This window comes from Siphateles boraxobius, unplaced genomic scaffold (genome assembly GCF_051911475.1).
Source record: "Siphateles boraxobius isolate OS27281-9 unplaced genomic scaffold, OSU_SipBor_1 119, whole genome shotgun sequence".
Taxonomy (NCBI): domain Eukaryota; kingdom Metazoa; phylum Chordata; class Actinopteri; order Cypriniformes; family Leuciscidae; genus Siphateles; species Siphateles boraxobius.
The window spans coordinates 2,222,630-2,242,819 of record NW_027508721.1 but is presented as its reverse complement, the minus strand read 5'-3'; the positions used below and the strand labels follow the sequence as shown (position 1 = coordinate 2,242,819).

Sequence of the window (20,190 nt, the reverse complement as noted above, 5' to 3'; positions counted from 1 at the left end):
AGTATCTGTGAGCTCATCCAGATCGGTGGTAGCAGCTTCAAAAACCGTCCAATCAGTGCAATCAAAGCAGGCCTGTAGATCCTGCTCTGCTTCATTAGTCCATCTTTTAACAGTCCTTAACACAGGTTTAGCTGATTTCAGTTTCTGCCTGTAGGTCGGAATAATATGAACCAAACAGTGATCAGAGAGCCCTAAAGCTGCTTGTGAAACGGAGTGATACGCATTCCTTATTGTGGTGTAACAGTGGTCCAGTATATTACTGTCTCTGGTGGGACATGTAACGTGCTGTCTGTATTTTGATAGTTCACGGGAAAGATTTGATTTGTTAAAATCCCCAATAATTATTAGAAGAGAGTCCGGGTGCTTTTGTTCCGTTTCAGATATTTGTCCAGCCAGCTGTTGTAGCGCCGCGCTCACGCACGCGTCTGGAGGGATGTAAACATTCACGAGAATGAAAGAGGAAAACTCCCGTGGCGAGTAGAGAGGTTTGCAATTAATGAAATGGGTCTCTAAGTTAGGAGAGCATATCTTGTTCAGTGTTGTTATATCTGAACACCAATTTTCGTTAATGTAGAAACACAATCCACAACCTCTCATTTTCCCCATTAGCTCTGCGATGCGATCCGCTCGGAACAGCTGGAAGCCCGGCAGATGTATTGCGTTGTCCGGTATGGCTTCACTCAGCCAGGTTTCAGTGAAGCACAGAGCAGCAGAGTTAGAAAAATCCTTGTTAATCCTTGTGAGGAGAAGTAGTTCGTCCATTTTGTTAGGAAGGGATTGGAGGTTCGCAAGATGAATGCTGGGGAGTGCAGTGCGCAGGCCGCGCTCGCGGAGTTTAACCAGCGCGCCTGCACGCTTCCCGCGTTTGCGTCTGACCGCGCGTTTGAACAGCACCGCTGCACCTCCAACGAGAATGTCCAGCAAAACGTGTGAATAAATCAAAAACTGTATAGTTTTCTGGTGTGTGTTTCCTAATGTCCAGTAGTTAGTCTTTGGTGAAACTGATAGGAAAATAATGACTAAACACAGGACAAACGAACAAAAACAACACAATAGCTGGAGAGCTCCAAACCGAGGCAGCCATCTGCGTCGCCATCTTGGAAGACGTTGAGAGTGAGAAAAGTTGAGAGAGAGAAAAGGCTGGTCCAATTAAATTTGCGACCATAGCGCAACTCCGCCCCACAGCAAGACGAGCGGCTCTCGAGTGTGTTGGGTGCAACGGCGCATTCCAGCAAGATCATATATGCCTGCTGCTGATCTGTGCAGTGATCTGCCAACAGTGTGTGTGCTTCTTGCTGGGCGCTTCATCACTCTGCTGAGCTTTTTCCTCTCACTAAAAGAGCTTGCGCTTGGCACGTCTTTTTAAGGATGTCTTGCCTGTGCACTTCTGGGTGCATTCGATTTGTTTTGTTACCTGATGGGTACAATCGCTGCCTTGCGTGTTTGGGCTTAGATCACTCAAGATCAATCTTGGATGACTCATGTTCTCATTGCGGGAACATTACCATCGCGGTGCTTCGGTTTAGACTCAATGACCTCCGTGGAGGTAGGTCCCCCCTGCCACACCCCAATCTATCTCCTTGCCGAGAGGCAATACTTTGGCTGGTGGCCAGGGTGACCTGAGTGTTATGGTGTGGAACAAAGCCCCGACGATTCCTTCTCGGGCCACACCCCCTTCTTGTGCACTGCAATTTTGAGTGTGCAGGATGAGATTACCGGCCAGTCTTCCCCACGTCTCATTTGGCACTCTAGATGATGAGACGATGTCGATCGCCGCATCACAAGGTAGGCTGGAGTCTTCCGGAGATGAAGACTCTGCTGTGCTGCCGCCTTGGGGTGTGCCAGCATTGCCCAAGTCTGATCCGGAATTGACAGCCATGATTTCCCAGTCAGCCGTGAGTATCGGGCTGGAATGGAATCCTCTACCCTGTCCTGAGCGCTTGCGGCTGGATGATTGGTTTTTGGGGGCGGTGGGTGCTGACGCCCCCAATACCTTTCTTCCCGGAGATGGTCCCTTTCTTCCCTTTCTTGAGGAGGTCATGATATCCTGGAAGTCATCATTGTCTACCAGTAATCGTTCAGCGGCCTCCTCCGCCTTCTCTACCCTTGATGGGGCCGTGGCTAAAGGGTACACTGGGGTCCCCCCGATGGAGCGCTCTGTTGCGATACAGTTGTGTCCTCGGAGTGCTTCTACCTGGCGTGGTTATCCAAAGCAGCCCTCCAAAGCCTGTAGATTTTCGTCTACCCTGGTGGCGAAATCCTACAGAGCTGCAGGGCAAGCCGCCACCATCCTGCAGGTCTACCAGGCCCGGATGCTCAGGGACATGCACGAGGGTAGAGAGGGCTCATGGAGGAGCTGCGTGTCGCCACCGACCTTGCTCCCCGGCGACGAAGGGGACTGCACGCTCCCTGGGTCAGGTGATGTCCACAGCTGTGGTCCAGGAGAGACACCTCTGGCTAAACCTGGCTGATATGAGAGAGGCTGAAGGAACCTGCTTCCTCAAGTCCTGCCTGCCCAGCCCCAGCAACAGCCTTCACCTGGGCTGCGCTGGGGAGGTGGCCGCAGGAAGGTGCCCCAGTCCGCTCCAGCCCCGCAGACTGCCAAAGGCCAGGCGAAACGGCGCACCTGATGCAGACTGTTCAGAGATGGGCTCCAGTTCTTTCCAGGAGATGGTGGCAGGGCCACTCCTTCCCCCGGTGGAGGGCCGGGGGAGAATCTTTTGTTCTCCCTACCCCGCTGCTGGCCTCTCGGCCGGCAGCACCCTAAAGTGGTTAAAGAAAGAATTGACCGTCCTTCCGGAATGCTCGTCCTTCCCTGGCCTACTCTGTCAGGACGCGGCATATGACCGTGACCCCAACACCGGGACGCTCCGCCTCCCACGTCTGGGCCGGTCATTCCACCTCGCTGCCCCATCGATGGATTGTCTGTGGTTCGCATGACCCCACTGGCCAATTCCTCTGAGGAAGGACCTCCTTTCTCAGAGACAGGGGACCCTCTGGCACCCACGTCCCGATCTATGGAACCTACATGTATGGCTCCTGGATGGGAAGCGGCAGATTTGAGTACCTTACCACATCAGGTGGTGGCTACCATCACTTCAACTAGGGCCTTGTCGACGAGACACGCCTATGCTCTGAAGTGGAGCCTATTCGTCACCTGGTGTTCTTCTCGCCGAGGAGACCCCTGAAAAAGCCCGATCGGGTCAGTGCTCTCCTTCCTCCAAGAAGGGTTGGAACGAAGGCTTTCTCCTTCCACCCTGAAGGTTTACATGGCTGCGATCTTTTCGCACCACGACCTTGTGGAGTCGAAAACAATAGGACAGCATGACCTGGTCGTCAGGTTCCTGAGGGGGGCGAGTACACTAAATCCTCCTCGCTCTCCTCTTATACCCTCTTGGGACCTCGCAGTGGTCTTATCTGCCCTGCAGAGTGCTCCCTTCGAGCCATTGCGATCAGTGGAGCTTAAGTTCCTGTCTATGAAGACACCGCTCCTGATAGCTTTGGCCTCCATCAAGAGGGTAGGGGACCTGCAGGCATTTTTGGTTGACGAAGCGTGCCTGGAATTCGGGCCGGGTAACTCTCACATGATCCTGAGACCCTGTCCTGGACACGTGCCCAAGGTTCCCACCACCCCTTTCAGGGATCAGGTGGTGAACCTGCAAGCACTGCCCTCGGAGGAGGCAGACCCAGCCTTGGCACTGCTCTGTCCAGTACGCGCCCTCCGTGCTTACGTAGACAGAACGCAGTGTTTCAGGACCTCAGATCAGCTCTTTGTCTGTTATGGTGGGAAACTGAAGGGAAAGGCTTTCTACAAGTAAAGATTGTCTCATTGGACAGTGGACGCCATTGTCTTGGCTTACCAGACGCAGGGTCGACCATGCCCTCTTGGTGTGAGGGCAACCTCTACCTGGAGTGTGGCCTCCTCTTGGGCTCTAGCGCATGGCACCTCGCCAATTTCCCTTGCCTCGAGGTTGAAACACTCGGGTCATACAGTATGTGTATTCTAAGTTCTAAATTACAGGTAGGCTGCTGTGTTACATATTTCTCCTGGGATATGCCACCCAGTGTACCTTGGTATTCCTGCGTTAAGCCTAGCCCTTCATCCGTGCTAGTCTCACGACAAGGAGCTCAGTCTTGTGCAGGGCACTGAAAGACAGCTGCTGTGGTGTGATTAGACGTAACTCGCAGTGACTGAAAATGTTACTTCCCTCTGCCACAACCACTGTACCGCTGGAACGGCCAGGAGTTCAGTCTCGGCTCCTCAACAGGAAAACATAATGCGAGATTTCCAGTGTCCCTCCTTTTATACCCACGCGGTGGGGCATAGTTGCCCCATATGCAACTCTACATACGTAACCCCATATGTAACTCTACATTACATACGTAACCGAGACGTTCACCACAAGACTAGTAATGTGTGGGTCCATTTTAGTATAGAGTCCAATTTGATTTTATGCTGACTTGCCTGTATTTGACTATGTGCAAGTGCCTCTGGGTAAACAATAATAGGCTATAATAGACAGAAACAGTCTGCTCAACGTTGGTTTCATGTTTCATCTGGAACATTTAAGTTCTCTTTTTCGAACAGACGAGCAGAGTTTTCGGACAGCAAAGCAGCTGATACCATTTGGACAACTGATTTTAAGTCATTATTGTCATTCTATGTTGTATAATTTAATATAAACTTACTTTGAGAAGTTAGTAGTATAGTGTAGTATAGGCTGATCTTTGTCATGAAGATCTCAGTTTTAGTTTCAGTGTGTTTTCAACGGTAGTTTTCCTCAAATGAAACGGTGAAAAGCTTGTGAAGTGACTCTCAAAGCAGCTCTAGAGATAAAGTTCATGTGTTCATATCCTCATATATTGAGACTGCAGACGCTGAAAAACACTGGTCGTCACAAGTGTGCGAGTTTGTGTATCAGACTAAACCGCACCATTCATTCACATAGAGACACACAGAAATCACTCATTAGTGACATGCACTGACTGGCAGTTGTCGCGTTAATTTGTACTGCGTCATAGGCTGTTAGATTAATCCACATTGAGTAAAAATGTCCAGAGCTTATCATCGTTATCGACGTAAATTTTAACACAATCGCGATATGATATCGTTATCATCAAGCCCTATTTGTGTGCTATTTGTTCATGCATTTTGTGACTTAGTTGAAGATCAGATTTTACAGTGGATATGTGTGTGTGTCTCACCACATCCACCAGCTGGGAGATCTTCAAACCGAAGCGAACGGTAATCGTGTCATTGGCGTGAAGGACAGGTCTCACCCACTTCTGATAGCCCCGAAAAAGATTCCTCAACAAAGTGTCCTCCATCTCAGCCAATGAGACAAACTCTTCAGGAGCTAGAACGAGGGTGGAACAATATGAGAACAATTTAGAAAAAACTAATGACATTAAAGCCTCAAGTGACATGTGGTGATAAGGTATAGGCAAGGCAAGTTTATTCATATAGCACATTTCATACACAATGGTAATTCAATGTGCTTTACATGGAATAAATTAAAATAATCAAAAGAAATAAGAATAATTAAAACAGTTTAGAATAAAAAATAAAATAAAATACAGTACAAACAGTCGGATAAACAGTGGCACAGTGCTCATTCAGTAAATGCACAGCTAAAACAGATGTGTTTTGAGTCTGGATTTGAATGTGACTACTGTAGGAGCACATCTGATCTCTTCTGGAAGCTGGTTCCAGCTGCGGCAGGCATAGTAGCTAAAAGCGGACTCGCCATGCTTAGAGTGAACCCTTGGTATTTCAAGCTGATGTGATCCTAATGATCTGAGCGATCTGTTGGGTTTATATTCAGTGAGCATATCTGCAATGTATTGAGGTCCTAGGCCATTGAATTAATTATATACCAGTAATAATACTTTAAAATCAATCCTATATGTAACTGGCAACCAGTGTAAAGACCTGAGGACTGGTGCGATATGTTCACATTTTCTGGTTCAACAGCATTCTGTATGAGCTGCAACTGTCTTATGGTCTTTTCACTAGTTCACACTTACATACAATTAGAGGGAGTAAGTTTAATGCATATTTGGCGTGCTGTCCAAATGGTTAGGACAAGAAGTGTGGAGAAGGGGTGGTGGAGGGATGCTGCAAAACTGTCAATGAATTGAGGTGAGACTGCTGAGTATATATATACCACTTATTGTTGATTGCTGAGTGCTCTCCACTCGTGTTAATTATCTGCGCGTGCTCCTCCCGAACTTTGTTAATAAAACAATTTCACTAGTCCAAACTTACAATTAGAGGGAGTAAGTTTAATGCATATTTGGCGTGCTGTCCATGGGAAGGGCTTCGAGGTCGGAATTCGGGCCCAAACCCAGAGTACTCCCCCAAAAAGCCCGATAAGCGCAGAACAGCAATCGTAAAAAGATGTGAAATTAACCCCCCAAAAAAGTGAAGGGCATGAGAAGGTATTGTAAAGTTTCAAGCTTAACTGTTCGACCGGGAGTGCTCTCGCAGCATCCGATGGGAGCTTGGATGCTCGCAGCATTGGACGGGTAAGCCCCGCCAGCAGTTGAACTGTAAGCTCGAGTACAACGCGAGATTTTTACGAGCGTGATTCGGGAACGAGTTTAGCCGTTTGACTGGGAGGGCCCTCGCAGCGTCCAACGGGAGCGTGGATGAAGTGCTCGCAGCATCGGACAGGTAAGCCCCGCCAGCAGTCGAACAGAGGGCGCCCGCTGAACTCGGTCGGGGGGCTCGACCAGCGCTTCGAAGGGGACTGGGACACGGGAATAGACCCCTTGTGGCCCAACGAACGGGGAGCCCACGCGGCGACACGAGCGCGGCGGTCCGACAACGACTAACTCAGGTAGGCTCTCACTGCTATTCGAACGGGAGGGCTTGAACAGCCTTTTTAAAGGGGGACTGAGCCCAGCCACGAACGGGGAGCCATCACTGCGTGCGAACGGGGGAGCCTGCAATTGTTTGTAAAAATATATTAATTGTAAATATACTTTTTGAAGCGGGCATGAATACGGCCAGCCAAAATGGTTTTGGAAAGTGGGTTGGAGAGTGACGATGAATGAAGCGCAGCAGGTGATAGGAAAGAACCATTTAATTAGTTAGGGCTTGGTGTGCGTTTCGGATGTGGAAGCGCTGGATCTGATGTAGGTTTTGAAAGCTTCTGATGACCAGCGACCGAGGGTTTCAATTTGTTGATGGGAAAGACCTTTTTGGGCGGCTGTGGTTGCTGCTCCAATACGAAAAGAATGACTTGAAAATTGGTTTGCTGCGATGCCGGACTGGATGAGAACTGCTTTAAGATGTTTTTGGAACCAGAATCTCGTGGCTGGATGATTGGAGTCGTCAGCGAAGAGTGGATCGAGTGGGGATTTGACCATGGAACGTCTATGTTGCAAGTAGTCTATATAGTACGGTTGAATGGGAGTTGGCAGATTGAAAATGTAGACGAAGTGACCTTTCTTTACAATCCGTTTTGCTTTGTTTAATGAAGAAAGATAATGTTTCGTTATCTACGATCTGTAAATCTGAAATTGTAGGGTGGATATTCGTGTCGAATTTAGATGTGATTGTAAATTCGGAGCAGCGAAGAAAACCGAAGAAAGCTAGGATGAACATTGCTTCTAGCGTGCGGGCGGTGTTGGTGGAATGGTATCCGAGACGGAGTGTGGAAATACACTTGGTGAGTATGTCAATTGTAATAGGTTGTCTGGTATCCGCGCGAGTGGGATGAGTTCTTTGAATTCCTTTAATGAGAATGGACGTTTGACAGTTATTTATGGCGGGGGCGGGCTTACTGTAGGCTAATTTATGGAAAAATTGAATGCCGCTTAGGTAGCTTTTTATGGACCCGGCTTGGAGGATGGAATTGATGTCCAGAAGGGATTTTAGTGGATGACTTATGGGAAGATCAGCTGAGAATAATGAGGGACTGGGGTTGGAATTGGATCCGCTTCTGGCACCAGTGTCCTGAACTTCTGAAAAGAGAAACGGGAGAGAGTCAGCGATTTGATTTTGTGAGCCCGGAACGTGCTTGGCAGTTATTATAAACTACTCGCAAGCGGAGATCCAAATGAGGCGTCTGAGGAGTGGCATTAACGCAGGTGAGCGAGAACGGCCTTTGTTAATGCAGTGAACAGTTGGTTCGTTGTCACAATGGACCAGGATGCTTTTAGTTGACCACTGAGATTTATGAGATAGATTTTTTCCTTAAGCAGTGAAGCCTGAAAATTTACTGAGTCCAATTTGATGCCCGAAAACTCGATGGATGTAGTTGGACCCATTGTTTTCTCCTGAGCTAACGGGATCACTAGCTCTGCGAAAACTTTTTGCACTGTGTGGAGGTGTGCTGCAGGGATGGCGTAGTGTGGTGAAATGATTAAGGAACCATTGAGCAAGTGGATAAGTTAAGGAATTGCATAATTATTGGATAGAATCCAACATATGGCTTCAGATAGGGTGTCGAAAATTTTGGGGCTGCTTTTGCCGAATGTTAAACGGACGGCGAAATAACTTTTTCCGCCAGTTCAATCCAAATAAATGCCATGAATCCGGGTGGATTGGCATTACTTTGAAAGCCGAAGTGATGTCTACTTTTGCCAACCATGCGATTTTGATCATTTTTATGGTTTGGTCGATATCATGATAATGATGAGAATATTCTTCGAGTGGGAAGAGACCATTGATACTTGGAAACGGGGAGTTGTGAGGGGCTGAGAGATCAATAATCATGCGCTTTTTTCCTGAAAATTTTCTGGTAGCCATGCCTATGGGGCTAATACGAAATTTGTCAGACGGGGGTGATTCGAAACCTGATCATAAAAACTGATTCGATTTCTTTTTTGATTAATTCGTCTACTACTTCGGGCTCTGCTAGGGAGGATTGAAGATTATTGCAGATGAGGTTTTGAGTGGGCTGACTCAAACCTTGTTTGAGACCAGACAGCAGATAATTTGTAAAGTTAACACCGGGGTGATGAGATAATTCGCCGGCTAGACGAAGAATATTCACAGGAGTCGAGAGAGTTTTTTGCACTTTTATTAAAAGACTTCTGCACTGGACATACAACACGGGCGTGTGCACCTCCGCAGTAGTTACAGACATGGAGAAAGCGGCAGCGTTGTCTTGGGCATTTCCCATCGTTGAAATTATTGCATACTTGCCTGTTAGATGCAACATGTGAGGCTGTGCTTGGAAAATCTCTACCGAAAGACTGATCCGCTCTGGCGGGTCGTGGAACACAGCTGGTAGATTTAAACTGATTCTGTTCTGGGCGATGAGGAATTGAAGGGTTAATTTGAGGGCATGCCGTGGTGGCATGGTTGACGGATCTGCAAATTGCACATGTTTCTGCACTCGAGAAAAACTCTGGGAAAATTTCACTGGGAATGTGGCTTGGCGGGTTTGTCAGTCTCTCTACAGTAGCAAAAAGAGTGTGTGTGTTGTTTAAGTTGCTGTTTATAAAATTTGGGAAGAACGTCTGTCTAGCTTTGGATAGTTCTATATTGAAAGCATTGAAGCGGTCTTTGTAGATGTTATAATGGACTACAAGTTTTGTCTTCTGCCACATGCACTCTGCTTTTCTGCATTGTATTTTCATATTTTGTGCTGCTGTTGAGTTTCTCCAAGGTGCTTTTTGTCTACCACTCCTCTTTCTGACTTTCACAGGAGCAATATCATCTAGTACACTTTTAACTTTTGAGTTAAAATAATCAAGGAGAAAATCAACAGAATCAGCATATATGCTTGGTGTTAAAGATATAGCCTTCATAAATAGTACACTAGTGTTCTCATTTAAGCATCTCTTCTTGACAGACACATATCTAGCTTCAATGGCAGGAGAGATCAATAAATCAAAGAAAATACAGAAATGATCAGACAGTGCTACATCCTTAATAACAACGCTGACATGTTTAGACACTTACTGATAAGTAAAGTGTAAATAAGTAAATGTGTCCACAATTATGTGTCGGTCCATGTACATGCTGAGTCAGATCAAAGATTTTAAAACAGTTTTGATTTATTTTGCCATATTGGTTTCTGCATTATCTATGTGAATGTTAAAATCTCCAGCAATGGCAAAACAGCCAAACTCAGAGGAAATTGTTGATAAAAGTTCTGTAAAGTCCTCAGCAAAGGCTGGAGAGTATTTTGGAGGCCTGTATACAATGATAAGTAAAATGCGTGGAGCAGCTTTTAACACAATACCCAGAAAAAGACGGGTAATTACCAAATGCTATCTGCTTACATTGATAGACATCTTTAAAAAGAGCAGCTAAACCCCCACCTCTCCTAACAGCTCTGCAGACAAGTAAAGCTAGGAGGGGATGTTTCATTGAGGACTGTTGCACTGCAGCTGTCTTCTAGCCAAGTTTCATTTAGAAACATAAAATCCAGGTTGTATGTGGTTATTAAGTCGTTGACTAGAAGTGATTTATTTTTAAGGTAGCGGATGTTTAAAAGTGCTAACTTAACAGTCTTACTTTTTGTAAGCAATCTTAGTTTGGCGTGTAATAGGTAGGGGTGTACCGATTCATTCATTTTCTCGATGCATCGATTACAAATCCTGCCGATGCATATGCATCGATCTTGAAACACGGATTTTTGAATCGTCAATCGATTGTTTCGGTCAATAATCGTTTTTAAATGTAAAAATCGAATGAATCGCGATTATATAACGATGGATATTGATCATGTTAAAAAAATAAATATGAATCTTAAATTAGTTGCGTATGCGAAGTAAAGTGCGCCTTCACTGCAGTGGCGCAGTGGATTACGTCACTAATCTTCAATTCGCGCCTGTTTGCTGTCATTTGAAAAAATGCAGCAGTGCACTATGGAGGCCAACGAAGGAGGAGAAATTTGCAAGGCACCAGCCAACATGAGATCAAAGGTTTGGGATTACTTCGGTTTTCACAAAGTAAATGGAAAGATTGACAAGTCTGTTGCAGTTTGCAGACATTGTAAATCTGAGTTAAAATACTTTGAAAATGCAACGAACCTTAGCAACCACCTCAGCAGAAGCCATGCCATTAAGATAGAAATACCTGCACCTAAAGTAGCTAGTATTTCAGGGTCAGACGTGAGAAGTCCTACTCCTAACCTATTTCGTCAACTTCAGAGTCTTCCCGAAAACACTCATCGTACTAAAGCAATAACTACATTATTGCAAGATTTATATGCAAGGATATGCGCCCCTATAGCGTGGTGGAAAACACTGGTTTTCGAGAAATGATAAACACTTTAGAACCAAGATACAAAATACCCAGCCGTCAGTTTTTCAGTGAAAAATGCATCCCGGAATTGTATCGGTCTACGAAAGAGGAGCTACAGCTCAAGCTTTCTCAACCTCTCCGTGTTGCCCTGACGACTGATTCTTGGACGTCGTGTTCGACAGAGTCTTATGTGACAATTACAGCACATCTGATGTCCATGAACTGCCAAATGCAGAGTTTCGTTCTTCAAACAAGGACTCTAAACGAATTGGAGGATTGATGCGTGATGCCTGCTCCGAATGGACAATTGCAGACAAGAGTGCTGCTCTTGTTACTGAAAACACCAGCAATATGATTGTTGCAGGTAAAGTTGCTGGATTTGCCCCCCACAGCACTTGCTTGGCACACACTCTTAACCTGATGTCTCAAAAGGCCATGAAAGTAAGCAGTGCAGAGCGATTGTTGGGCAAAGTAAGACGTATTGTCTCTTTTTTCCACCAAATTTCAATTGCTACAAATTCTCGGCTTGCCGGTACACAAACTTAAACAGGACTTTGCACTAGGTGGAACAGTTCAGTGGAAATGCTTGTGCGTTACTTCGAACAACAAACTGCAATCTTGGCAACGCTTATGTCAAAGAATTTGCGGAGGGGAACAGAAGTACACACTCTCACAGAAACGGACATCAGTAATGCTGAGGATATTGTGACAGTGATGGCACCCATTAAGATCACTACTACTATGATGTGTGAAGAAGAACAACCAACCGTGTCTGTGATTGCGCCTATCTAAGTCCAAACTACTAAAAACATCTCGAGCCCTGCGAGGACGATACAGACATGAGTCGAGAAATGAAATCAGCGATGACAACGGCCTTTTCATCCCAGTATATCGAACTCCCGTGACATTCTGCTTAAAGGTAAGATGTCTCTCTAATTGTCAAAAGCAAAAGTATTGCAAATGCACTACAATCTTTGAATTATTTATTATTAAGACCAAATTGTTGCTTACATTAAAAATGTTAATAGCACAACATTGTTCATCGTTTTAATTTTGACTTGATAACACCTAATAGTATTTTATTCTTTTTTTCTTTTTTGATAGCATTTGCATTGGACCCCCGCTTCAAAGGGTTACCCTTTCTAGAAAACGAAGAAAGAGAATTTTGTCTTCACTAAACTTACTGTTGATGCCACAAACAGTGTATGTTTGCAACTTCCCTTATTTTTATGAACCAAATGCTGGCTAATTAACTAGACTGTATTAAGGATTATAAGATTGTAATATGATGGTCCTAAATAGTACTTGGCTTGTTTTAGTAAAATTATTGACTTGACTGATGTTAGTACTCATATTTTTCATTTCGTTACAGATTCAAGTGGAACAGCAGGAGGATGCAGTTGTAGAGAAACCACCAGACACAGCTGAAGAAGGTCTTTTAAATAGTTAATAATAAGTAATGTTTAAATTTAAAGGGTAGGCATACTGTACCATAAAAGTTTGGGATGCATTTGTAATTCAAAATGTATTTAAGGACAATAAATGAAATGCAAACAAACAAACAACTTTTTCATCATGTATTTCCATAAATCTAATTCATTTTCTTTTTCAGATGAGATGCATAAGTTGGTTATGTCTAAACTGAAAGCAAACCGAGAAAATTGAGAGAAATCTGCTTATCAAATACATGTATATTATGCTGAGTTCCAGGCAACCTGTAACCCGTGTTTTTCCAAACTTGTACCCGTGAAAGTTCACTGGAACGGCAGTCAAACCCGTGACTTCCCATCCGTGAACTCGTACTAGATCGATGTAGGCCTACTCCCAGTTACGAGCTCTGACGTCACATAGCTCGTGAAACCCGCGGACAATATAACGTTTCAGTCAAATTAATAATAATATACTAATGATGATAATAATGCACACACGATTATGTATTACAATTTTATGTGTCTCTGAAACAATAAGTATATATTGCGCTCAGGTAGTTTGGCGTGACTGGCCTGGAACGCTACAAATTCGTGAGTCTTGGTTTGAAGTTGTGATTTACGTGCTCAAAAACCTGCCTGGAACGCAGCATTAGACGTGTCGCGTACAGGTCTTAAAGAGACAGTAGCCCTAATAGTAAAAAGACAGCAGCTCTTGTCCTTAAAGGGATCGTTCATCCAAAAATAAAAATTATGTCATTATTTACACACTGTAATGTTGTTCCAAACCTGTATTAATTTATTTCTTGTGCTGAACACAAAAGAAGATATTTTGAAGAATGTGGGTAACCAAACAGTTGCTGGTCCCCATTGACTTCCATAGGAAAAAATATACTATGGAAATCACTGGGGTACATCAACTGTTTGGTTACCCACATTCTTCCAAATAACTTCAACAGTAGAAAGAAACTTATTCAGGTTTAAAACTACTTGAGAGAGTAAATGATGACAATTAAATATTTTGGGAGAACTATCTGTTTAATGTTAATAAAACAACAAAACACAGAGGAAATCAATCATTGCTCTTGACTGAGAGCTTTAATAGTAGCTTTAATAAGAATCTATGTATAATTTATACAGTAAAGTCTATATTTGGCTTTGACTGAACTTTTGCTCTCACTTTGTGGAAAAAATATCGGGATATATATCGTATATCAATATTCAGCCAAAATATATCGGGATATGACTTTTGGTCCATATCGCCCAGCCCTAGGTCAGTCACTTGCTAATGTGAAAGAGACGTTAAAGGGGTCATATAATGCCATTTTCATACAAGTTAATTTGATTCTTTAGGGTCTAAATGAAAAGTTTGTAATATACTTTAATTAAATGAGCTTCGCTCACTCCGCCCCTCTGTTCTGCGGGCGTTCATAACAGCGTTATGACCACACCGCACGTGGAGTGTTTCCTTGACAACAGTTGAGGGTATAGGAAAAAAATGGCAGCGGGAGTCTCTGAGGAGGACACATCTGTGCAACCGTATCAGTTTGAACCAGAGTCGGAACAAGATGACGGCCCGAAGAAGTTCGATAATTAAGGCTCGAACATGACGTTTCTGAATGGTTGGTTATTATATTGTCACTTTGATCTATCTTTGTGTACTGGCAGGGTAGAGTAACTTAGTGAGATGTACGAACGCTATGCGTTTACTGATGTAAGTTATACGTACTCAGTTTGTAATAACACAATAACCATAACGCGTTGTTCATTATAAACGTGGGATTATGAATTATATTGAGAACGTCGTACATAGAAAACATGCCGTATGTACCCTGAGTGTAAACACCACAATCGCTTAGACGCCATTCTGCTCCAGCGTATCGACAATGACGGACTCTGATGACCGACAGCTCGCTCAGGGCAGGGATCTGTTGAAACGCTGCTGTCAATCAACAATCGTGGGAGGGGCGTCCGATTTAGTGACGTCACCAAATCGAACGGCTCAATTTGAGGCAGGGGAAAACATATAAGGAGATTAAAACAAAAACACTGGATAGATTTTTATCATTATTTGATAGTTGTGGACAGGCACTGCCGACACACATTTCAGTACAATCAACTTGAAAAAGTGGATCTACCATTACATGACCCCTTTAAAATTAGCATTTATCGTCACAGGTACAGTAACAAGCTAACCATCACAAAGTTTTGTATCCAAATGATGTGACAGACTTAGATTAATATTTCACCAGGGGCTGGTTGCATAAACCGCTAAGACTAGTCTTACAAGTTAGACACCAATTGTTTTTCTTTAAGAATGTTCATAGTTTTTTTAAATCAGTTACATAAAAAAATAGATTAGCTTAATTTAATACTGAAAAGTTAAACTGAATTTAAGACACTGTCTTAACATAATGGCTATGTTTATACAACCGGCCCCAGGTCCGAGGGCTAGAGGGATGTGTTAAGTAGCAGAAGATTAGACTATACGATGTCGCAACACACTCACGGCAGTTCGTGGTGAAATAGTCACGAAATTTAAATCTATTGATTCGTGTACACAGACACGATTTTCTCATTTTTTCGTGTCTCTCAGCACGTTTCCAAATTCGTGTCTCTCAGCAGGGGGACAGATCAGATGGCAAGAGAGACTTGAGACTTGACTTGGACTCGAGCTCAAAGACTTCAGACTTGACTTGGACTTCCAAAAACTGACTTGTGAACATCTCTGAATCCTGTCCACTATCAAGGTCCGCTAGCGTGGTCAGCAGAGACGAGGTACTCAAATACAGATCCATGGTTCCTCTGCCACTGACTGAAAATGCACTGGACTGGTGGAAGTCCCATGAGACAGAACTACCAATCCTTGCAAATCTGGCAAGAAGTTATCTTTGCATTCCTGCTACCGGTGTGGCCTCAGAAAGAGTTTTCAGCACCGCAGGAGACATAGTGTCTTCTCAGAGAAGCAGTTTACGGCCAGATTGTGTTGATCAGTTAATATTTTTGAAAAAAAATCTCAAGTAGGTTAGAAAAGTTAAATCATAGCCATTTGTTTGTTTGTTTGTTTTTCAAATCTGTCTTACTACACTCACCACCATGTTTTAGTCGCACTCTGTGTGGTATTACTGCCAGTTGCACTTTGCTGTATTTACACACTTTGCTGTATTTACTTAATGTTCAGGAAATGTATGCAATGTTTACAATAAAAGCACTTATGGTGCATTCAATATGTAGAAGTAGTATTATTTTCTCGGTATACTTGCCTTCATGTACTTCATGTGCCTAAGAAGTTAAGCTATTGAACTGAAGTCCTGAATCAAGCTACTGAAAATGTATTGAATGGTCATGAATTTACCAAAAATTGATTTATTTGCTCAGATGCAGATTTATACTAAAATTTACAGAATCGAATCGTTAAAAATCAAATCAAATCAAATCGAATCAAATTTCATTGTTAATCGAATTGAATCGTTCTGATTTGCAAAAATCATTCTTGAATCGAAAACCTCTGAATCGTGAATCGAATTGATACGCTGTCTACCCAAAGATTCACAGCCCTAGTAATAGGCACCAGATCAGATGGGTTTGCTGTACGGCTTTTGAAGGTCTTAGACTTTCTATCATGTAATCGAACAGCAATAGAGAAAGATACAGGCACACTGGGTTATAGTATAACCTAAAGATGCCATGCTAATTTTCAGTGCTGCATAGGCCTATACATAAACATATCTGTCTGGTTATGTAGGAAATCGGTCCACATTTGATATGCCAATTTGAGGAATGACATATTAAATTCAGACACACTCTCCCACGCGTGTTAGATGAGCACAAAGTCATGAAGTGACAGCTGGCCCAGGCTCCTCAGAGTTCCTTCTGCTGACGCAACCATTGCCATGATATGATGACCTCAGACAAGAGCACTACAGATAGTGTCAGGAGAACAAGACGACCCTACAACTACACACATATACCACGGGATGGGCATTTTTTTTCATTTTGAGTACTACTGATAGGTCTCAAAAATTAGTTCCGTGAGTACTCTGGGGGTTAATTAAAACACTGTTACGAAAACTAATGATGACAAATAAATATGAAAATATGTCTATAGAAATATTAAAATATAATTAGAAAAATAACACTACATGGTTATCAATAATGCATCAATGTTTTTGAACATTTTGAAAGAATCATCTAAAAGGAATAGCTGAGGTGAATAGGTGAAGCTGAAAAGTGAATGAACAGTAAACTGAAACCCGTTCTATATGAAATTAATCAGATATTATAGATACACAACGTAAACGGAACATTACAACTTGTATGTGCACAAAATGATGCAAATGCAAGTGAACTAAGTTATGTGCTAACCAGAATGTGTAACTCCCATTGTGGATGTGCTCTTTCCGTAACAACATTCAATCTATAGTGGTCTAATTATGAATGTTATGAATGGCAGATGTACACCTGGCTGCAGCCTGCAGAACAGGACTGGGTTAAACCTGGGGTGGGGTTGCACATGTTGCTCTGCCCCATACCTACTCTTATTCCCACTGATTCCCAGCTTTCATAGCCATACATGATAGGAAATGTGTTAGCAGTCAGTGAAGGATGGTGTATATGTGGTTTAAATCTATATGAACTGGAAAAGCTGCTCAGTTTCACAAGCCATCATTATAACGCACAGAAGTAAAAAATATTATCCAGTATCTTGCGGTCACAGATCTGCACTACATCTCCCATCACTCTCCTTGGTTTCCACCTGCACGTCATGATCACTCACACTTGCACCACATCATCACCTCTATAAATGCACACTCTTCACATCAGCTCATGGTCCGATCTCGTTTACACATCGTGGACTATTCTCTCAGTCTCCAGCGATCTCCATGTCTCCAGCAATCTGTCTGTCTCCAGCGTCTCGTCCTTCCACAGTGTCTCCATTCCCACCTTTGTTCATCTGCCTAGTCACCCACGGTATCAACCATCATCCTCACCCTCTGTTGTTTTCAATAAAACTCACTGTTCACCTGACATCTTCATCTCCTGAGTTTGCATTCCGTAACACTTGCTATGTCCCTGAAATTATTATTTAGCTAAATTAAGCTGGTCGTTTGCCTATGTTTGTCTTTATTTTACGCCTGTCTTTTCAGCCCCCGAATTACAAATTATTCAAACATAATGGGGTTGAAACAACACCGGTATGGGGCAATGCCTAAAATGGAACTGATGCTTGTGAGATATCTGTCCTCTGATACGGCATCGTCCCTTAAGGCCCAGGGGCGAGAGCAGCCTCGGCCGTCATCTAGCTCCTCATACAGGGCGCAGGAGAAGGAGAGTGTCACTTCGGCTGGAGCCTTCAAAGGGGAAGACGGATCTGAGGACCGTCTTTCTCACGAAGGCGGCTTTGGCTAAGAGGCCCTGATGCCAGGATTGTCAGGCCTCTGAGGGCAGGCCCCTCCGGGGAGAAGTTGCTCACACATCATACGGAGCCCATTACTCTTCTGTGCCCTCAGGGGCCTGTTTTACCAACCCTGCCAACCTTGGTGCTTTGGGGCTCGGTGGTTTCCAGGGAGTTCAGGTCTCAGTGTCCGCCCGAAGATGTTGGGGCACTGGGAGACTCATGCCCTTCGAGGAGGACTTTAGAGAAGCCAGGTCGGTTGTTCCCTGCTGGCCATCCGCTTCAGGGCACCAAGCTGACTTCTCGAAATATACCAAAGACCAGACTCAAGAGGCTGGTTCCCTTAGTAGACCATCTGGCAGAATGGAAACTTCTGCCAAATGTGTCACAATGGGTCCTGCAGACTGTAGAAAGAGGCTACGTCCACCTTGGTTCAACGGGGTCCTATGAAACAGGAAATAAAGCTTTTTTTGGTAAGGAGGCTATAGAGCATGTTCCTCCACCCAAAAGAGAATCCAGGTTTTAAAACTGGTATTTTATAGTTCCAAAAAAGAATTGGGGGGTTGCGTCCGATTTTAGATCTGTGGCTGCACCTGTTAAATCGTACACTAAAAACGTACAGTTCAAAATGTTGACATTGAAACTAATCGTGACTCAAATCAGATCTGAGGAATGGTTTGTCACGATAAATCTCAAGGATGCATACTTCCATGTATTCATACTTCCATATATTTATAGTTCCATGTATTCATACTTCCATGTATTCATACTGGGTTCTTCCTTTCGGCCTAGCCTTGTCACCCCACACTTACACAAAATGCGTCGATGCAACCCTGGCTCCTCTGTGACTCCAGGGCATTTGTGTATTGAATTACATTGACGAAAGGTTAATTCATGCTCAACTGGAGCAGATGGCCGTTTGTCATCGGGAAGTCGTCCTTGCCCACGTGGGGTTAAGGCTCAATGTCAAGTATGCTTTGTTCATCATGGAGAGTCAGCACAGGGTCTTTGGAGGGGTCATCATCTCTCTTGGCACATAAATTGCCTGGAGATGATGGCTGTCTTTCTACCTTTGAAACACTTACTCCCAGACCCGAGGGGCCATCATGTGTTTGTCCGGACAGCCAACCAACCTTTCATCAAAGTTATACATGAATTTTGAACAATACCCAGTCTTGTTATAGGACAACTTTGATGAACTTTTTTGATCAGCTTCAAATGTTGACTACTGTATATATGCATAAACGCACAGGCACTAACGCACGCACGCCTGGTGCCTCCACAATTACTACCACACGATTCTGTGCTCCACCACCTTAATGACATTTTTTAAAGGATGTAAATTGTTGCTGAACAACCAGCATTACTTCCTTCCTCATCATCGCCATCTGTCATGCCCTGTATGTCAAAAAGGCTTTTCTGCCTGGCTTTAAGAAGCCATTTTGTTTGTTTGTCCCGCCCCATGGCAAGGCTGTGGGTCTTGCAAAGGCAAGTATATGAAATGACATCATAAATAAAGACTGTACACAGGACAGGCCATTTCTCCAGGGTTTACGATTCGACCAACTAGGGAGTGGACAGGGATGTGTAAATCAAAAGACAAGAAAGGGAGGAGGGTGATAGAGAGAGTGTGAAAAACAGACAGTGTGTTTGTACATGCATGTTGAAGTGTATAGATGCTATTTTAGTCCGAATAACCCATTTCAGTGTAAGAACAGGTCAACGTTTTGTGAGAAAATGGTTATGCGTTTCTTTTTTCTATTTCTGTGTGTTAATGAGTTCCTCTTTTTCTCTAGAGAAGTAAGATTACTGTCCATTGCATCAGGACATTCAAAGCCACTTTAATGCACTCAAGACAAGCTTCAATTCATAGAACATCATTACACAAAGAGCAGAAACACGCACTCACTATGAATAACCTTCTCAGTCCAAGGACAGTCATTGGCATTCATCTGTTGCAACATTGTGTAGACTCTTCAGGGAAAATTATTCCTTCTTACAGTATGAAATAAATCATGAAAGAAATTGATTTTTTGGCATATCTATGTGGACAAAGTTCACAGACATGACCTCATTACTCATTGGCTGCAAATGGGAACAGACGACCTCTTCTCCTCCCCTACAGCAAGCCATCTGGTCAAAGCAAGATTTTAAGGGTA

At 43.8% G+C, this 20,190-nt stretch overlaps 2 protein-coding genes across 3 annotated transcripts in view; one reads left to right on the top strand and one right to left on the bottom strand.

The window, feature by feature from the left end:
* Positions 1-20,190, top strand: part of LOC143713118 (uncharacterized) — a 311,754-nt gene that overhangs the window by 220,997 nt on the left and 70,567 nt on the right. The window lies entirely within an intron of this gene.
* Positions 1-20,190, bottom strand: part of chrnb3a (cholinergic receptor nicotinic beta 3 subunit a) — a 40,610-nt gene that overhangs the window by 18,956 nt on the left and 1,464 nt on the right. The window contains exon 2 of one of the 2 annotated variants that reach the window (XM_077204118.1): positions 5,206-5,357. The exons of the other annotated variant lie outside the window; for it this stretch is intronic. Coding sequence (XP_077060233.1) covers positions 5,206-5,357 — 152 coding nt within the window. The remainder of the gene's footprint in view (positions 1-5,205; positions 5,358-20,190) is intronic. 2 annotated transcript variants of the gene reach the window in all.